This window comes from Pleuronectes platessa, chromosome 14 (genome assembly GCF_947347685.1).
Source record: "Pleuronectes platessa chromosome 14, fPlePla1.1, whole genome shotgun sequence".
NCBI lineage: Eukaryota > Metazoa > Chordata > Actinopteri > Pleuronectiformes > Pleuronectidae > Pleuronectes > Pleuronectes platessa.
The window spans coordinates 13,758,491-13,777,249 of record NC_070639.1 but is presented as its reverse complement, the minus strand read 5'-3'; the positions used below and the strand labels follow the sequence as shown (position 1 = coordinate 13,777,249).

The window sequence follows — 18,759 nt, the reverse complement described above, 5'->3', positions numbered from 1 at the left end:
GTTCTGTGCGTTCCTCCGCTTATTTGTAACCCAGCAACTGTCCCGCTGAATGACCAGTAGAACAAATCCCATTAATGACACCAGTATTGAATCCGTGGAGAACTGGGCTCGGGATCCCGCGGAGGCAGAGTCGCCGCGCGGAGCTCTACCGACAGGACAAGTGTTTGATTCCGCCGTGATTCGAGCGGATTCTGTTATTAAACTCAAAGTTGTGACCGGAAGCACCAGTTGAGTCGCTGTGTCACCGGCTCCTCTCTCTCTCTTCAGGTATGGATTTGGACACGCGCAGCTCTCCTCTGCGCAGGCGCACCGACGCGTCTCCTCCTTCTACCTGAGGGCAGCGCACCTTGATCCAACGAGACGGAAGTTTCGTGAGGAGCAAGAAAACAGCAAATCCCGGTTCCTCGCGTGTGACTGGCTCCACGGGAAAGTTCGCTATAGGAGTTCAACAAGGATCTACTAAGAGGATCTCCGGTCCGAGCAGGATGCGATGAGCCGGATCCCACGGGAACAACTGAAAGGTCTTTCCCAACCTTAACTCTCTGCACTCCTCCTGCGCCTCATGGTACGTGGACTCTTTCTTTGCTGGAACTCAGATCAGGGGGAAGTTTGCTGATTTCATGGAGACACTCGTCAATATTTGGTTTGTAGATAACAGCAGGTTAGTTCTAGATTCACCAGGAGCTGCTTTTATTATGTCAAACAGCAAAGGCTTTACACTCCAATGTTTGAACTTTCAGCTGAAGGTGTTTATGTTTATTCAGTGACATGGCACTGCCTGTAATATCTCCCTGACAGGATCTCAAATGATATGATTCCAGGTTTAAGTGTCATTACTCATGTGACTGTATGTATTTCAGCTGCAGTCCAAAGGCAGCCTGGTCTCCACTGAAGAAGAATGACAGCTCTCCGCAGAGTGCTCCGCAGGAGGTTGCACCCCCTCAAACTGGTGGCGGTGGCCCTCGTCTTTGTCACGTTCGTGTTCCTCATACAATGGGAAGTGGGGAGCCAGAACCAACAGGAGGAGCCCTGGCTGAGGGAGATCGCGGTGAAGCGGGATGCCATGCTGGGCATGGTGATTGGGGCTGTCAATAACTTCAGGGATGCCATGCCAAAGATGCAGATCCGAGCCCCGGTGCGTCAGCAGGACAGAGCAGACGACACGTCCTGTCTGCCGGGTCGCTACACTGCCGCCGAGCTCAGGCCGGCCCTGGAGCGGCCTCCTCAGAACCCCCTCTCCCCCGGAGCTGCCGGGAAACCTTTCCACACAGACTCGCTGAGCCCCGACGAGCAGAAGGAGAAGGAGAGGGGCGAGGAGAAACACTGCTTCAACCTGTACGCCAGTGACCGCATCTCGTTGGGCAGAGACCTGGGAGCAGACACCAGACCACCAGAGTATGTCAGCCTTCACTGTCTCCATGCTTTTTGATAAACCTGTGCAAAATCACTCAAAAGAGTCTCTGTGGAAATGTGCAAGAAAGAACAGGAAGAGCACGGTGTGAGTGAGCTTTGTCAACTGAAAAATGTTTAATTCATTCTCTCCATGACTTTGATTTTTAGAAATGTACCTCAAGTAATTGCACCCCCTAGTGGGTGTGAATGCATCCCTGCTGCTGTACATGTTGTACTCCAGTTTGGTATTACTACTCCACAGATTCACGTATTGGCCAAGAATATAACTTCCCACGCTGAAAAAGGCAGAGTAATACAGAAGGGGGGAGGCAATAACCCAGCGTCTAACCCAAACAAGCTCATCATCTTTGTTTTTTTCGCAACTGTGGAAAAACCACAGAGGAGATTGTTCTGACTGGGACTTTGTCTCAGCATGCCTGCCCAGTTACTGTGGTCAGCTCAGGAAGGAGCAGGTTTGTGTTTGGCTAATTACGGCACATCCAAGTACATGTCAGTGGGCAGTCGGGACATGACAAAGACATAAAGACGGCCCATGTACTGGCTGTCATATAAGGGATGAGTAACAAAGTCTCCCTGGCTCTGATATGTCAGGTATTCTTCAAAGGCTGCCACACATGCAGTGTCACATTCGAAACGGACACCCCCCAGGGGAGAGTCTGCCCATGTAATAACTAGAACCATTGTGCCGCTCAGGAGCCGCAACCGGACAGTCACATCTTTGTGCTCTTTTTTTTTTTTTCCTCCCCCCCCCCCCCCCCCCCCTCTTGCTGCAGATGCATTGAGCAGACCTTCAAGCGCTGCCCCCCCCTGCCAACCACCAGTGTGATAATCGTGTTTCACAATGAGGCCTGGAGCACTCTGTTGAGGACAGTGTACAGTGTCCTGCACACCTCCCCGGCCATTCTCCTCAAGGAGATCATCCTGGTGGACGACGCCAGCGTGGACGGTAAAACTCGATGGGGCCCTTTCAGGACTGCCCCTCTCTCTCTCTCTCTCTCTCTCTCTCTCTCTCTCTCTCTCTCTCTCTCTCTCTCTCTCTCTCTCTCTCTCTCTCTCTCTCTCTCTTCGGGCTGGTTTGATTTCACGCTGCGTGCTGGGTGGGCGGCTCTTCGGCTCCTTCTGTGGCCCGTGAAGTGGGTTACGGCAGGAAGTGAGGGGCTGCCGGTGAAAACTTTCCTAAGAGGAATTAGCGGCGGCTGCACCGAGAAATGAGTCAGAGTAAACGCTTGTTAACAGGTCGGGTAGAGGTGGAGAGGATAGAGAGAGAGGTTTCAGAAAACGCAGTCCCTCTGATGCTGTAAACGTAATTTGTCGGGACACAGATGGTTCCCTTCTGTCCAACACTTGGGCAATCGTTAAACTTCATGGGGCTGTTTTAAAATATTCAACATTCACCCATATCATCATCTGAATATATATATATCATATATCCCTCATAACTCAACTTCGTGTCTGATTGAGATCCTGTTCTTTCAGATGCGTTGAAGGACGAGCTGGACGAGTATTTGAAGCGGCTGAGCATTGTGAAAGTTGTGCGTCAGCGAGAGAGGAAAGGTCTCATCACCGCTCGGCTGCTGGGTGCCGCCGTGGCCACGGGTGACACGCTCACCTTCCTGGACGCCCACTGTTAGTCAACAGCCCTCATGTTACTCACACACACGAAAAAAACCTGTTGCATAGTTGCCACACCCAAACCTACACACCCACAGGCCAACAACCACAATGTGTGTTGTTCGCGGAAGCCGAAGGCGCTCGGATTACATCTCTATCTATATTTAACTATTTGCTGGTTGTTGTCCTGTCTGTGTGTGTTTTAACAGGTGAATGCTTTAACGGGTGGCTGGAGCCTCTGCTGGCAAGGATAGCAGAGAACTCCACCGCAGTGGTCAGTCCCGATATCACGACCATCGACCTCAACACCTTTGAGTTCATGAAGCCGTCGCCATACGGCCAGAACCACAACCGGGGAAACTTTGACTGGGGCCTGGCGTTTGGTTGGGAGAGTCTCCCAGATCATGAGAAGAAGAGGAGGAAGGATGAAACGTACCCCATCAAGTAAGCAACAAAACGACGCACGACTGTAGAGTATCAACTCGTGGGAAGTAATAAAAAAACCTTCAACACAAATGTCTCCACAGGACTCCCACATTCGCTGGCGGGCTCTTCTCCATCTCCAAACAATATTTCTACGATATCGGAAGCTACGATGAAGAAATGGAAATCTGGGGCGGGGAGAATATTGAAATGTCATTTAGGGTAAGACAACACTAAAGCTGCTTTCAGACACGCACTGAACTCCGGATAATCTCCAGACATTCTCCAGAAGGGCTGTATATGAGAACGTAAATGTCCCAATAGAGGCTCCTGTCAGCCTCTTTGTAAAAACCTCTGGATAGTGTCCGACTGAGCCTATATGAAAAACAGCAGGAGAACCTCCGAAGGATTCACTACCAGGGAACAGACACAAAACAAAAAGCCATGCCATACACATAGAAGACGTGGGGCCAACACTAGTGTTGATGTGCCATAAACAAGAGCATGTGATGTCAGCAGCAGAATTTATATGTCCTGCCTCTGTCTGCTGCACCACCCCCCACCTGAAGAGTTTTCCATGTTGTTTTCAACACTTCTGAGTGTAAAATCTCCTGCTGTGTTGTTAATGGGTGCAGAGGGAAACTAGTCCCGACCCAATTCTGCGGATATTCTCCAGGGGTTCATGTCTGACCACGGCTTAAACCTTCATTCTGGATGTGCTGCAGTGTTGTTAAATATCCCTGAGCCTTTGTTACCCCCTGAATCCCACCAGTGTCCACGGCTGCAGATGTTTCCTAAGTGCACGTCATTATACTTCTGTGCCGTCGCTCCCATTAACTTGCAGGTGTGGCAGTGCGGCGGACAGCTGGAGATCCTGCCTTGCTCCATCGTGGGTCACGTGTTCCGCACCAAGAGCCCCCACACCTTCCCCAAGGGCACGCAGGTGATAGCTCGCAACCAGGTCCGTCTGGCCGAGGTGTGGATGGACGACTACAAGGAGATCTTCTACCGTCGCAACCAGCAAGCTGCGCAGATAGCGAGAGATGTATGTACTGGTTCTATTGTCCCTGTCAAAGCCTGTGTGTGTATCCTACATTTTAATGTTCTGTGAAACCTGCTGCCGATGACTGAGCTGCAAGGTGCTCTGCAGCTTTATCTTTCTTTTTTATCTATAATCATAATGTCAGGTTTTTAGGACTGCTCCCCCTAGAGACTAGTTTAAGTAACTCCAGCTTTAAGTCTGATAATGCCTTGCCTAAGATACAGCTTCGAATTACAATAGTTGTCAATGCACACTTCCGTGGATATGAAACACATTCTTTGAAACAGACAGTAAGAGATGATCCATTAGTGGCTGAGAGCCGTTAAACGACTGAGGGGGGAAAAGGGGCCGGACGGAAGTCGACTCTGGTAAATGTCACCAGGCCCTTTGCGTTTCCCAACATATGGTCCCATAGGTGCTGTAAACCGTTCCCCGAGGGCTGCACCACACAAAGTGGCCCAGCCCCTCACCCGCTGGCTTCAAACAGACAGCACTGTCATCTAGAGCTTCAAGGAATCCGCTGTAGCAGATATCGGTGTGCACTCGTGTGAGCCCCCGCCTCGTCATTATATTAAGAGCTCTCGTTATTCGAGAGCTCCGAGGTGCCAGCGAAGCCTCTTAGATGTGCTGTTACGCTTCAGTTTTAAAGGAGCAGTGATGGAATACCATCGTCCCCAGTTAATGAGTTGAAGAAAGGAGTCATTAGAGCACGGGAACACAGTCATTGACTTTCCAGAAGACTTTCCAGAAGTCAGAAGAGTATTGAGGCTGATGTGCATTTATTTGTCTTTTCTTTTTAAGTGGTTTGATAATTGGACGACAGTTCAGAGCTTCTCTCTGTCGATGGAGATGTCAGTCATTCACTCATTCTGGTCCAGGCTGAACTATATTTTAATAATGCTTTTTATGCAAAATGTACAAATGTCCATGGTTAACATTTTTGTTCTTGATGTAATTTACTTTACGAAGGATATGCCATTCAGTTTGGTGCTGGCATTCATTGTCCCCAGAGGATGAATTGTCAAAACTTTGGTGATCCACTAGCTTTTCCTCAAGCACCTATCCAGTCATAATATTCCATTTGTCCAGTATTTAGTTTTTCATGATCGACCATTTCCCCTCTGACTAAGCTGAACTGTGCGTTTGATGCTAAATGCTAACTTGCTAAACTAAGATCGTGAGCATGGTAAAGATTAAACATTGTGGACATGTTAACATGCTGTTATTAGCATTTCGCTCCACCACTGTTCTCAGGTGGTCTCACAGAGCTGCTCTGGACTCTATTACCTCTGCCAGGGAAGTTATATTTTCATCTGCATGAAATATCTGTCAGTTATTTAGCATGATTCCAAGAAAACCACAAGAAGGATTACTGCAGAAATTGGCGGAATGATGTGGTATGGGTCGGAGAAAAAGCCAATACGTTTTGGTGCAGATTCAGGAGTTATTTATAAACTTTCTTTAGCATTACAGGATAGGGTGTTATTCACTGATTTCTGAGAGAATAATTCATCGTACTGGATGAAATAAAATCTGATTTAGGGGACCGATATTTATGACTGGGTGCTATTTGGTGCAGATTTCAATAAAATCCAGGATCAATTTCCTCAGTGGATGGCAATATTTGATCCACATATATCAGAATGGTAGTGAAAATAAAAAATGTAAGTATCCAGTGTGTCTGCACTGGGAGTTGACGAACGATATCCTGGCTGTCATTGGTTTAACAGAGGACATTTGGAGACACCTCCAAACGTGTGGACCTCCGGGCGCGGCTGCAGTGCAACAGCTTCTCCTGGTATTTGAAGAACGTTTATCCGGAGGTCTTCTTGCCTGATCTCAACCCAATTCACTTTGGCTCTGTAAGAACACCCACACACACCCACACACACACAAACCCCAAACCCCACCAGCCCTCTCTCTCTCTCTCTCTTTCCAAACCTCAGAGCTCTGTCTAGCCACTGTGGGTTTCCACATAGGATCTCCAGAGGGTATACTGAGCAGTTCCAATTTGACACCACCGAAAAGCACTCCAGAGACTAAAGTTGTTTGAACAGCTTGCACTGGATGTTGGTTTTTCATTTTGTTTCCTCTCACTGCTTGCCCCCCCCCCCCCCCCTTTTCCCCTTCTCTTTCTCTGTAGGTGAAAAGTGTGGGCAAAGACTCATGTCTGGATGCTGGCGAGAACAATGAGGGGGGGAAAGAGCTGATCATGTACCCATGTCATGGACAAGGAGGGAACCAGGTCAGTTAGAAAACGTATTTGGCAAAACGTATGAATGGTTTTAATCACAGTACACTGATTTAATACTTTTTTCCCCCCCTGTTCCGTAGTATTTTGAGTACTCCACACATCAGGAGATTAGACACAACATTCAGAAGGAGCTGTGTTTGCACGGGGCCAGCGGGGCATTGAAGCTGGAGGACTGCCAGTATAAAGGCAGGGACACACTTGTAGGATTGGAGCAAAAATGGGTACTGAAGGATGTGAGTTGAGCTTCTCTTTTTGCATCTGCACTATTTCAGATGCCGAGAGTGTGATGTATTGTTTCAGAAACTAACGGCGCTTTCTCCTGTTTTCACGTAGAACCAGTTATTCTTCATCCCGGGACTGAACCTGTGTCTGAGTGCCCGTCATGAGCATCCTTCTCTCACCCAGTGCAACCCCTCAGACAGATACCAGCTCTGGTCCTTTGTCTAAGTGTGCGAACCGCCACTTTACAAGTAGCTACTCCATATGCATAAGGCAAACAGAGTCCATAAGAATACTAAACTATGCAGTTATAATGCAAGTTTTTTTTTTTTTTTTTTTTAGATCAAGGACATTGAGTTTTTAATTTATTTTTATACATCGAAGAACTGAACTGCTGCTGCTGCTGGAGAGTTTGGACTTTGGGAGAAATCCAGTGTTTCTCTGCCGGAAGGAAAAGCATTGAAACGATATAAGCCCCAGACAGACTGTGAACTGAGATTCATAGAGCAATGAAGATTGTGTTTGAGATGCTTTCACTACTCCGAGTCTTCTCAGCCATGCAGTATTAGGTAGGTAAGACAACACTGAATATTTTCTCCATGTTCATATTTTTTTACATGAACATGAAACTGACACAAGACGCACAGCAGGCCGTGAACATTGTAAACCCGAATGGCGCTCGGTAGAGCACATACCTCCACCAAGGCCCCCACAATTAAATTCCACTAGAAGTAGATTTTTTTTATTATTTGGATCTGTACCAAATTGCGCACACTCATAAATATAAGCCCCCTAAATATATCAAGATTTTTATTTTTTAAATTCTCCGACAGATGTTTGACAAAAATCTTTTAAAACATCCTATCGCACTAAAGAAAATGGGGGGGGGGGGGGGGGGGGGGGGGGGGGGATGATTCCTGGATCGGCTCCTTGTTCCAGACCTGCACCAACAGTGAATGGGTTCTTCCCTGACCCACACTCCATCCCTCCACAGAGTTTCGTGGTAATCCATCCTGTGGTTTTTGTGTAACCCTGCTAACAAACTAACACAGACAAGAACCTCACCTGCTCCGCGGAGGCAACATGAGGTTCAAGCTGGACTCACGGAAATCCCATCACCAAAGAGAAGAGGAAGTCTGAAACACACAGCTGCGGTGTGCATTGTCCCTTATATTAAATGTGTTTTTTTTTTTTTTTTTTTTTTTTTTAGATGGGAAGACTGCTTGGTACCGTCCAGTGCCTTGGATGTAATTTTATTCTGGGTGGAAAGAGTGGTTAGGGGATGGTGGTGGAACGGGTAGTTGTATGGTGGGATTCGACTTGTGCAGTGGTGTGATGGGAATGCTCTTCACGTCAGGGCCGAAGTCGATTTATTTAATTGAATTATCTCCTGAGGTGAATTTCTAAGCCTCAGAGTTTTAAGTTAAGAAAACGTTTGCCAAAAAAAACAAGGAGACGTAAAACGAGAAAAGAGTGACGTTTTGAATTCTGTATGTTTAAGTTGCAAGAAAATGAGTTGACCCTCAAACACGAGATATAGAGTTTGTCCAAACCCTGGACTCTGTTTTCATCCCAAGTTCAAGCATTCCAAAATGTCTCTTAAATTCTCTCAATCGTGGCAGTTTTTACACGTCGGTGTTTTTGAAAGGAAACGTTCAATGTAAAATGATTGCGCCCAATGAACTTTATTTACAGATCGAATGCCTCAAACTCGTCCTTTACAGCTGAGCAGGAGTCCACGCATGAACTTCTGGTGCAGGCACTGGTGTTTAGACCGAAGTGGAACAATGTAAATGATTGTGTTTGGTGAGGAACAGGTCAAATATGAGTGTTTTCTAAAACTGGAAACTGGTGTTTTGTAAAGAGTGCCTTGGTATTTGAGTTGTTATTTTTTAGCTCAATAAATTCTGTTGGGTAGTATATGTCTCTTTGTGGTTTAAGATGTTATTTATGATTTTATTGATGTACTTAAAAGCTTTAAACAACCCAGCACCTTTTGTATGTCAAGGATTTACTTGCTTTACTGTAAATGAATAATAATTCTGCCTAAAATGTCGACTTCATGTATCTAAATATCTATTCTTTTGATGTATATTTTTATCAAATCACTCAGGTCATCTGACTCATTCACAATTTAACATGAGAGAAAATACTTCATTAAATTAAAAGTGATATGAAAATTGATTGTGTAAATTAGATGCATAAAGTCGACGAATAGGCATATTTATTTTTTGCTTAGATCAGCTGATAGTCGTCTTCTAGCAGTGCTCTATATCTACCACTGCTTTTAAATCCAATTTCAAAATGTTCTTTGAAATTGCTTAATATTTTCATTCAGTTTTATCGTTAGTTCTCGTATGAAGAACTTTTTCACACAGTTTATTAATACTCTATGTGGCCTGCAGAGGGCGCTTTGCACTAAGTAATCGCTCACCTCATACAAGGTTGCATGGCAGCAACATCCTCAACGTGTGGGCCTGATCTGAGATTTAACACAATATAACATCAGCAGCAGTAAGATAAAAAGAGCAATTTTAATTCAACATATTCCAAAATCATGTCAAAAACGGAGCAATTGAAAATTAACTTGTCTTATCTACACTTAGGGAGGGGGGGGGGGAACAAAAACCAAACACATTGGAAAAAACTTTGTGCAAAACATGTGCATTTCACGGAATATCAGAGACCAGTAAATAAATCAGGCACATAAAGCTGTACAACTCACAACCAGCATGAAACAAAGAAAACACTATTACAAGATAGTGAAGCAATTTACTCAATACAGACTTTTAGTAAACCACAATAAATACAACATCTCAATATAGCATTCATAATAAATACTGGAAAATAAAAACCAAACACAGGATTTGTCACTTGATGCTGTGTCAGTATCGTGTCTGTAGCCTTCACACTCGTTATGCCTTGGCACAATGAGTCTGTGCTGACGGGCCGTGCTGATGCCACTGACGCATGATCAACAGAGCGTCGGTGCTAAACCCCCCCCCCCCCCCCCCCCCCCCCCCCCCCAAGATTATAAACAGTGGGCAGATGTTTGCAAGCTGGGAAGAGGGACACATACCTGTGATCATGCAGGAGCAAAGAGCTCAGCGACATATTGCTGTAGTGCCGTTCACTGAATTATTGCAGTCTCCAGGTTGTTGAGCAGTAATTTCCAATTTCCCTTTTCTCGTCACTGAATTTTTACAAAGATGTGGTAAAAGGCTATTTACAGATTTTTGGTGAAGACTTCTCATCATCTGGCTGTGGTTTTCAATGGCTCATAGGACTCAGGAGTCATCTGGTGAATACTGAAGTGAATCACGTCTGATAATAAGCTTTGATTGTCAACCTTGAACATTTTGTTCCCCCCAGTATACAATTATTAAAACTGTGGCTTCTTGTTTTCTTTTATAAAACCGATGCAAGTGAAAAAGACGGTTAATTAAAATCAATCTCAGTTCCTCCTAAAAAGAAAAACCCTCCAACTATTGCACTCGACGTTTCACTGGAACAAATCAACATCATTATTAGATTCGCATAAATAAACATCCTAGTTCTTAGAGCGCTTAATGTAGCGATTAGCACTTTTTCTCAAATCAGGCCTGTTACGCTAATTAAATGATAAACATAGTTCTATTGTCTACGATGAGTCATAGAGCTTCTTGTACTTTTCAGAGATGTGTCAAAGTGCTACTTTATTAATATCCTTTTGTTAATGAAGTGCTTCAGAGGATAAATCTTCATTTGCAGCGACACTTGCAGTGAACGGAGGGAAGGAGACGTGAGGTGGCTTTAGTTTTATACCGTTCAAGTATTCATCAGTTAAAGCCAGCCGCATGCCACCGCCCCCCCCCCCCCCACGAGTTAAGTGCAAAAGGCTGTGAATTGATTCTCATATGTTGGACGACATTTTATCCTATCGATATTGTATTCCATACGATACAACATACAAAGAAGAGATCAGGGTTTTGTCATGCTTTTCCAAACCATATAGAAAAGCATATAATAATTGGTGACAAAAAGAAAAAGAGAAATGTACATTATGTATTCAACACGTTTTTTATATATATATATATATAAAACGATAGCAGTTTTTTTTTTTCCTGCACAAATGTCATGGAGATTCGCCTAAAACAGCATGCACGTCGTTATCAAAACATTTACAATATATAAGTTATGCACATAATTCCGAAAAACAATAAATAAACTGACAATAAACTTCTTTTTTTTTTTTTGCACATCCGACACAAACAGTAGACACTGAAAAGTAACATTTACAGAACGATATCTGCTTTGAACTAGAACTTTACATCTGAAATTACAAGATACATCGCACAGCATGACATAACTTATATTAGATTTTTTTTTTTTTTACTTCTCCTCGCTGCAGTGCAGAAACCTTCAGTGTCCGCCAGTCTGTGCCTTTATAGTTACAGCTGAAATGTGAATTGCTTTGAAATGCAAGGTCAGATAATAAAAAAAAAAAAATAGGCCACGATTGTGTTCCCTTTGAAACACCACTGGGTCGGGCTCCGGTGAAGACGCTCCGGTGAAAAGAACACTTAACAACATGTGGCTCACTAAATGGCTGTGACCCCGGGGCAATGGTCTGGTAAAGGGAGGTTCTTAGTACTGTTCGCTAGCAAGGTCAGGTCAGATTGTCTGTTAACGCCAGAGTCTTGCTGTGGCGGCTCCGCTGTCATACATGAGCTGTAGGAGCCCTGGGAGTTATTGTTCAGGAAGTTCTGGAACTGCGGTTGGTTCTGGTTTTCAGGCGGCTCCACGAGCGCCGCCTTGGACAGCACCTTCTTCTCCGGATCCGCTGTGAAGCAGGTCAGAGGGGCGGCCGGAGCCCCGTTGGCCAGGGTGAAGTGGTGATTGGCTGTGTATTGTTCTGCAGCCTGATTGGAGTAGTCTGTGTACTGCCCGGCGGCCACGTTGAACGGCCCTTGTGCTGCGCCGCCGTTGGTCATGCCGACCGGATCTTGGAATGCTAAGGCTTCCCCATAGGGTTCACTGGGTTGGCTGGTTTGGCCGCTGGAGACGGCCCCGGAGCTCCCCAGCTGATAGTACTCAGCCGAGGGGGAGTTCATTAAATAAGCGTTTCCATTCATGTGGTTGTCATGTGACACAGAGCTGTCACTGTAACACAGCACAGCGGACAGAGGGACCACATCAGTGTGCAGCACCGGGGGGGGCCGTCACGTCCTCCCCAAAGCTCTCAGACTTCTCCTCATCATCCTCGTCATCCTCCTCCTCCTCCTCAGAGTCGCTATTGGCTAAGCTCTGTGTGCTGGAGTCAGAGAGTCCGCTGCAAACGCTGCTACTATCCTCGTCGTCTTCATTCTCCTCTTCCTCCTCCTCCTCCTCCTCGTCCTCTTCGTCCTCTTCCTCATCGTCCAGAGGTGCCTCCATCTCGTCCATGGTCTGCAGGTGGACGCCAGCCGTCTGTGGCCCGGTGTCGGACAGCGAGTATTCCAACCTGTGCTGGGACTGCACCAGAGGATTCCCGCTTGCCAGTTCGTTGGTTTCGCCGCGGTAGCCATTTGCTGGGGGCGCCTGCTGCTGCTCACGACTCTTCTCCAGCTCGAGCTTCATTATAGTGTGCAAGAAATGGGTCCGGACGCGGATGGGATTGAACTCCACTCGGCCGGTTGCGTTGGTGCAGCCCTCTTTTGTGCAACCGCATGGAAATGACATGCGGTCCACCTGAGGGAAACACAAACTAGCTTTACTATGCCATTCATTTTACGTTGAGATGATCTGTGTTGTGTATTAAAACAACAAACTAAAGTTAGAATACCCTGCACCTTCTCGCCTCAGTATACTTAGCTGTATAGCAAAATAGAACATGGACAGAACACGTGCATGTCACGGGAGTTACCTGGCACTTGATCCCCGCGATGCTGCAGGCACAGGTCTCGGGGTCGCAGAAGACTCGGCAGTCACAGCCGCAGTCCTCCCTGGACATCCGGATGGTCCGCAGGTCATGTTTCTCCTCCACATCGATCTTCTTCACCCCGGAGGTACGCAGCAGCGCCCGACGCTTCTTGGTGGTGAGCGGCTGCAGGAAGAAGTACTCGTCCACCTCTGTGTTGTCCAGGTCAATGTCGTCGTCGGAGATGTCCTCTGCCGTGAGAGTGTTGGCCTCCTCAGACTCCACCGTGCCGTTCTTAGTCAGCTGGAAACAAGAGGGAGTCACATCCTCGAGTCAAAGTCGATAAAAGTGAGAGAACAAAGAGCTGACCCCAAAGATAGATGAATTGTCTTTCAGACCAAAGTCGTTTCTATTTCCTAACACAGCCTGTTTGATACCGAGCTCCACTGACTGATGCTTGTATCACAAGTCACGTACCTTGAGCTTGATTGAGTTGAGCTTCTCCTCCTTCAGGTGGTCTCGGAGCATATCTCTATGGATCCTCTCCTGTTCCAGGGCAAACTCGCCCAGTGAGTACTGCCTGATCCAGCTGTGCCTGTTGGACATGCCCAGTGTGCTGCCGCCCTGGCTGGGCACACTGGTGAAGCCCTGCCGCCGGCTGAAGTAGTAAACCGTCACGTTCTCGAAATGCACCCTCCTGGTGCGCAGACGCTTCTCTCGCTTCATTATTGAATCAGCTGCAAAGGAAATTGGCAAAAAAATAATAACAAACACTGACAGTTAATAAGGTGGTGCGCTCATTAATCATTTCATTTTAATAATCCCATATGGAAAGAATTGTGTCACTCGGGCGCAGCCGATGTTTTATCCTGCATACATTCTTTCTCTGGAGTTTTATAGCCACCTAAAGCCTGTTTAGATAAGTGACTTTTTTATTATAAAACCCGGGCCGGAGATCTGCTGAGACTGTCGCCCTTTAACTCCTGAAATATGAGCAATTCTTTCTTGGCGTCTTTACAAGGCGCTCCTCAATATCTTGAACTTAGCACACCTTCGTAAAATAAGGGTTTTATCGTATTTTTGAGGTTCTGCTTGGCCTGTGAGTCCTCGGTGCCTTTCTAAGGAGAGCACTACGGGAAGGAGGGGCGGAGAGGGGAGGGGGGGGAAAACGATGGAGCATAAATAATCCCCCCCGCCTGGCCCAGAGATGAGGAGGCCTGGTTCACAGAAGCAGCGTTCCCGGCATTCACAGCCATTTCAGACAGACAGGACAAATAGAAACCATCTGGTTCTAACAGCTCTCCACCCCCCGGAAGAGGGACAATGCATTTCATTACAGATGTAGAGCTGTCAGACCGAGGGGCGACACAGCAGAGGTTCATTACCTTCATAAGAACAAATACAGAACAGGTGTTCGCTTGTACTTGGTGTCAAAACAGTCAGCACACGTTAATTAGCTTTTCTCAAGAATCCCTATATTAAATATGAGTGGGACACAATCTCAATACTGCAATATATATCATCATCCTGATTCGTGAGATACACTAATCGATATGTCTGCACCAAATATCAAGTTATTTAATACATAGATATATAATTTGGCCAGTTTATGGCTATTTTACATTAGATCCTCTCAGTTTGAGTCAAACTCAATGACACTGACACCACAGAGAATAAAATCCTGCCCTTTACCGCTCTTCAGTTAGACAGATATCAAATTGCACTATTGTTGTTTTATTTTTCTCTTCATCTGTAAATATTTATATTTAGATATATATATAAAATTTTCTATTTTAAATTTTTGAAAGTCTATTTTATTCTATTTTATAGTATTTCTATTTTATTTTTTGGGGTTTTAATTACTTGAGCATTGCTAGAAGAGAGCCTGTGACTCAAGCATTTCATTGCCAGCGACTGCTTAATGTTATTGTTGTGCTTATGATAATAAAAAATCTTGTATCTTGAATCATGATGTATTGTTGTAGGATTGTCTTGCAATATATTCATTAGTGCAGAATCGTTGTAAAGTGATATTATAGTTACCCTGCGATTCCATTCCCTTCCATTAAACCAAAATATTACATGCATACGGCTCTGCTATAGTCAGCAAGTGTTGGCGCTGTGTCATAAAATCACTTCATTGTTTCATCCTGCTGCCGACAGGGTCATCCCCCGCTTATGCACAAGCCACTTCACAGGAGTCTTAACGGTGCACAGCTCCCTTGGCGCTGCTAGCCGACCCTCTCAAGCCCACAGTCACCAGCAGCTGCAGCTGACACTGAGGCAAAGGCTCAGCCTCCAGGGACGCAGCACCCTACTTATGCCCCCCCCCCAGCAGGAAGAAGCCTAATAGACACTCTACTGCATTTCATTAACAAGGACAAGTAAAATCCCAAGTATAGTTTTGACATTAAATAGAAACTAAAGTAATAAATCAAAAATTCACCTATTTAAACACATCTCATTCAAAAAAGGCTCCTGTCTTTTGCTCCTTCAGAATCACACTACTGAGATTTTTTACTTTGCCATCAAACATCTAAATTCTTTCACAATCTCCCAAAAGGATTAGTAGTCTACAACTGTGTGATCCAGTTCACTCACATTTCTCAGACATTAAGATTCCCGTGAGCTCATTGTTACTTACTGGAGACGACTTCAGTGTCCTTTTGAACCTGCTCGGGGAGGGAGACGTGTTTTTGTTGTGGTTGGTTTATTACTCAATTAAAAGGAATTCTTCAATACAGAGTCAGTTCAAACGAGGGAGAACTGTGGAATCTCTCAGTGCCCGACCTCTTTTGAAGCATTTGTTAATTCAAAAAGCAAAACTGACAATCTGCCAAGAATCCTAATGTCCCTGAGACCTCTTCTTAAAAAAGAAAGAACAACTTTTCCTGTAGAAAACGAATCCGCCATTATTTTGATGATTACCTGAGTCTCATTCAAGAAAAGTCAATTTGATAGTTTCACCTTTGATGTGAAGGTTTGCTGCTTTTCCTAGTTTTAAAATGTTCTAAAATGAATAATTTCTAATTCTGGATTCTTGATTATGCGTACAAATCCACATGCGGAACTTAGGGGTACTCTTTTTACCATTAGAGATGTTTTATAGATCAAACAGTTAATTGACATGTGGACTGAATGATTGAGAAAATAATTATCAATAAATACAATGGCTCACAATTGAGCGTATACCTCCAGCGAGATCAAACAGTCCCCTTAAATTCTATCAAGCTCTAGCCATTTTCACACATTAATAGATATGAGTTTCCAAAATAAGCCTGTTTTCTTCTTAACAGAGGCATGAATTATTCCCTGGGTAAATGGTGAGGATATTGAAAAGCGTCATAAAAACAAAGTGAGAAAAAACATTCCTGGATCCGTCCCCTGACCGCCTTGGCTGTGGTTCAAATTGTAAGTTGCAACCTCTGTTTTTATCAACCTTGGATCACATCTCATTTTCAGTGTGCATGTGCATTTTGACTATATATCTCTCACTCCTCACAAATGGCTATTCCATCGAAATGATATGATTTATTTAAGCAGATATTTCATAATTTTGCTTTCAGCGGCTGTGCTGATCACAGAGACGGGCTCATTTGCATGTACAGTGTCAGCAGTGTTGCACACACACAGCTTGAGCCTGCAGCAGCTCCTTCTCACACCGATGCTGATCATATTGAGGGAAACTGCCTGTGTATCCTTCCCTTTATTACAGCACTGGACTCTTACACATTACATTATGTCTTATATTATATTGTATATTAATGTCTTCATGTTATACTCCTGAATCAACAGACACGACCATTTGTTTCTTTGACCTGGATGCTGTATTGATCGTGAGCTACAGAATCAAGCTGGCTCTGAGGGTCATTCCCATCTTCATTAAAAATCCCTTTCAGCGCTTTAGCTTTGTTTTTCCTTGCGATGACTCGATTCATCTTAACATCAGTAGCACACGTTGGCCACACGATGCACAATGCATGCACTTATAAAGACCCGGACACTCACGGGTGAAAGGGCCTGAGGCTGAGGGGTTGACACTGTCACTGCTATCCCCACTCTCGCTGCAGGAGACCTCATCATCAGACTCCCGCAGGGAAGAGCACGGGGAGGAGGTGGATTCCACCTCCTCAAATTTCCTCTTCAGTATTCCGCTCATGGCCTGCCGCATCTGCACCTGAAACCAAGAGACGAGAGAGGGGCCACATATTATTTAATATCCAGTTTGGGGGCCTTCATAATCCTCAGCACACTCAATTAGCAGTGAGACAACACATGCACCCCATCCCCCCATTCATATGAACACACACACACACACACACACACACACACACACACACACACACACACACACACACACACACACACACACACACACACACACACACACACACACACACACACACACACACACACACACACACACACACACACACACACACACACACACACACACACACACACAATCTCTCCTGCCGCTATCCAGCTCCCAGACGAGGTGGAAGGAGAAAGCTACTAATTACATAGTAGGTCTTCTTTGCATTTAGCTCATTCCAGTGTCTTTGAGGCCAGAGACAAAAAAAGACACTGGACCCAGATGCTCAGATTTTAATTATAAACAATACTGTATGATACTTGATCTCTATACACCTGGAAAGCAAATGATTAATGAGATACTGGCTCAAATATGTTGCATGTCATCTTATAGCACAGGAGCCGTTCCGAACCCTTTTTTATTCCGGTGCAAACACAGCCGGAGGTTATTTTCCGTGAACTGATTTGCACGTATAGCTATCTGTAGCACCAGAGGAGGAATTGGTGAAGCTGCTCTTGAAGTGACATCCTGTTGCAAGCTTCTGTTATGAAGGTACCACAGAGCAGAGTAAAGAAATCCATACTGACAGCCCATAATTTGCCTTGTAATCTGCAACAAATGCAGTCAATAGCCGTGTCTTCATACGGCACTGTAAATGTAATAGGCAAAATGGCCCCATAAATATCAGCCAGCCAGAGACCTTTTGTTAGTAAAACTGCCAAAGTGATATCATTTATTTTGGAGGTTCTGTGGTTGAATAAGGTGCAGCTCTATCCTGCACAGCTGCTCTGTGTGGGTGAAAGTAAATAGTGGCGGTTATAACTCTTCATACAGATGCTACATCTACACTACTACATTTTCTACCACGATCTCCGTCCACACAAGCGTTTCGGCTCTGTATTAGCTTTAATCCTTAATAACACGCACGATAGCACATATCTCCTGACTACTCAAGTACACTGGGAATGCGTGTGCAGGTGTAAGCGGGAAGGCTGGACACTGAGATTGCTACATTCGTCTCCCACGAATGTAAGCTGATTGTAAAATGAGGAATGTAACGGTACAACAGTTATTAGCAAAGACAGCCGGGTCAGCAAAGCTTGTCATCGATCATCCATGTTGGTTTTTTAGTGGTAGACGAGGATAAAGCCAGTGGTTTTCTTCAGGAAGGAGGTTGTGTGACAGGAGCCAGATGAAAGCAGTGGAGGCTACGTCGTAACTGAGAAGACCCAATCATCATCATTCATTTTTTCCAGATATCTCAGTTTTTGCCAAGCCGGACTACATCCACATTACTAGGTTTTTGTTTGAAAACGCGTCTACACTGTCAGGGATCCGCCTGGAATCCACACTACTGCTAGTGTGAGAGTTGGTAAAACTGAGATTTTAGGAAACGCTGCTGGGCCCATTTCAGTTGGAAAACTCTGGGCTGTGTTTTAGTATAGACAGGCAGAAATGGAGCTGTTTGGAAAATAATGACATAAACACCACCGCTGATTGAGACTTTTCCGTCACGAGGTAGCCATCACTGATTCTGCAGGCTCCTATCACACGACCCCGGTGCACGTGAATGGTCATGTTTTTATGTGTTTTAGTATGGACGT

At 45.1% G+C, this 18,759-nt stretch overlaps 2 protein-coding genes across 5 annotated transcripts; one reads left to right on the top strand and one right to left on the bottom strand.

The window, feature by feature from the left end:
- Positions 1 to 309: 309 nt before the first annotated feature.
- galnt3 (UDP-N-acetyl-alpha-D-galactosamine:polypeptide N-acetylgalactosaminyltransferase 3 (GalNAc-T3)) lies at positions 310 to 8,884 on the top strand. Of its 4 annotated transcripts, none has more exons than XR_008341832.1 (12): positions 310 to 565; positions 861 to 1,395; positions 2,187 to 2,359; positions 2,890 to 3,039; positions 3,234 to 3,468; positions 3,552 to 3,669; positions 4,292 to 4,492; positions 6,220 to 6,351; positions 6,633 to 6,734; positions 6,824 to 6,976; positions 7,077 to 7,531; positions 8,173 to 8,884. XR_008341832.1 is itself a non-coding variant. In XM_053440617.1 (12 exons), the coding sequence occupies exons 2-11, from the start codon at positions 899 to 901 to the stop codon at positions 7,188 to 7,190; spliced, it is 1,875 nt and encodes a 624-aa protein (XP_053296592.1). In that variant the 5' UTR covers positions 310 to 565; positions 861 to 898; the 3' UTR covers positions 7,305 to 7,860. The 4 variants fall into 4 exon arrangements, 3 of the variants coding, with proteins under 3 accessions (XP_053296592.1, XP_053296591.1, XP_053296590.1); XM_053440617.1 differs by lacking the exon at positions 8,173 to 8,884 and having other exon boundaries at positions 7,077 to 7,190; positions 7,305 to 7,860; XM_053440616.1 differs by lacking the exon at positions 8,173 to 8,884 and having other exon boundaries at positions 7,077 to 7,213; positions 7,305 to 7,860.
- Positions 8,885 to 11,542: 2,658 nt separating this feature from the next.
- On the bottom strand, positions 11,543 to 17,011 carry csrnp3 (cysteine-serine-rich nuclear protein 3). Its single transcript, XM_053440618.1, is given in 5 exon segments — positions 11,543 to 12,157; positions 12,159 to 12,671; positions 12,847 to 13,143; positions 13,318 to 13,577; positions 16,849 to 17,011. Coding segments are annotated over 5 exon segments (1,848 nt in total).
- Positions 17,012 to 18,759: the final 1,748 nt, after the last annotated feature.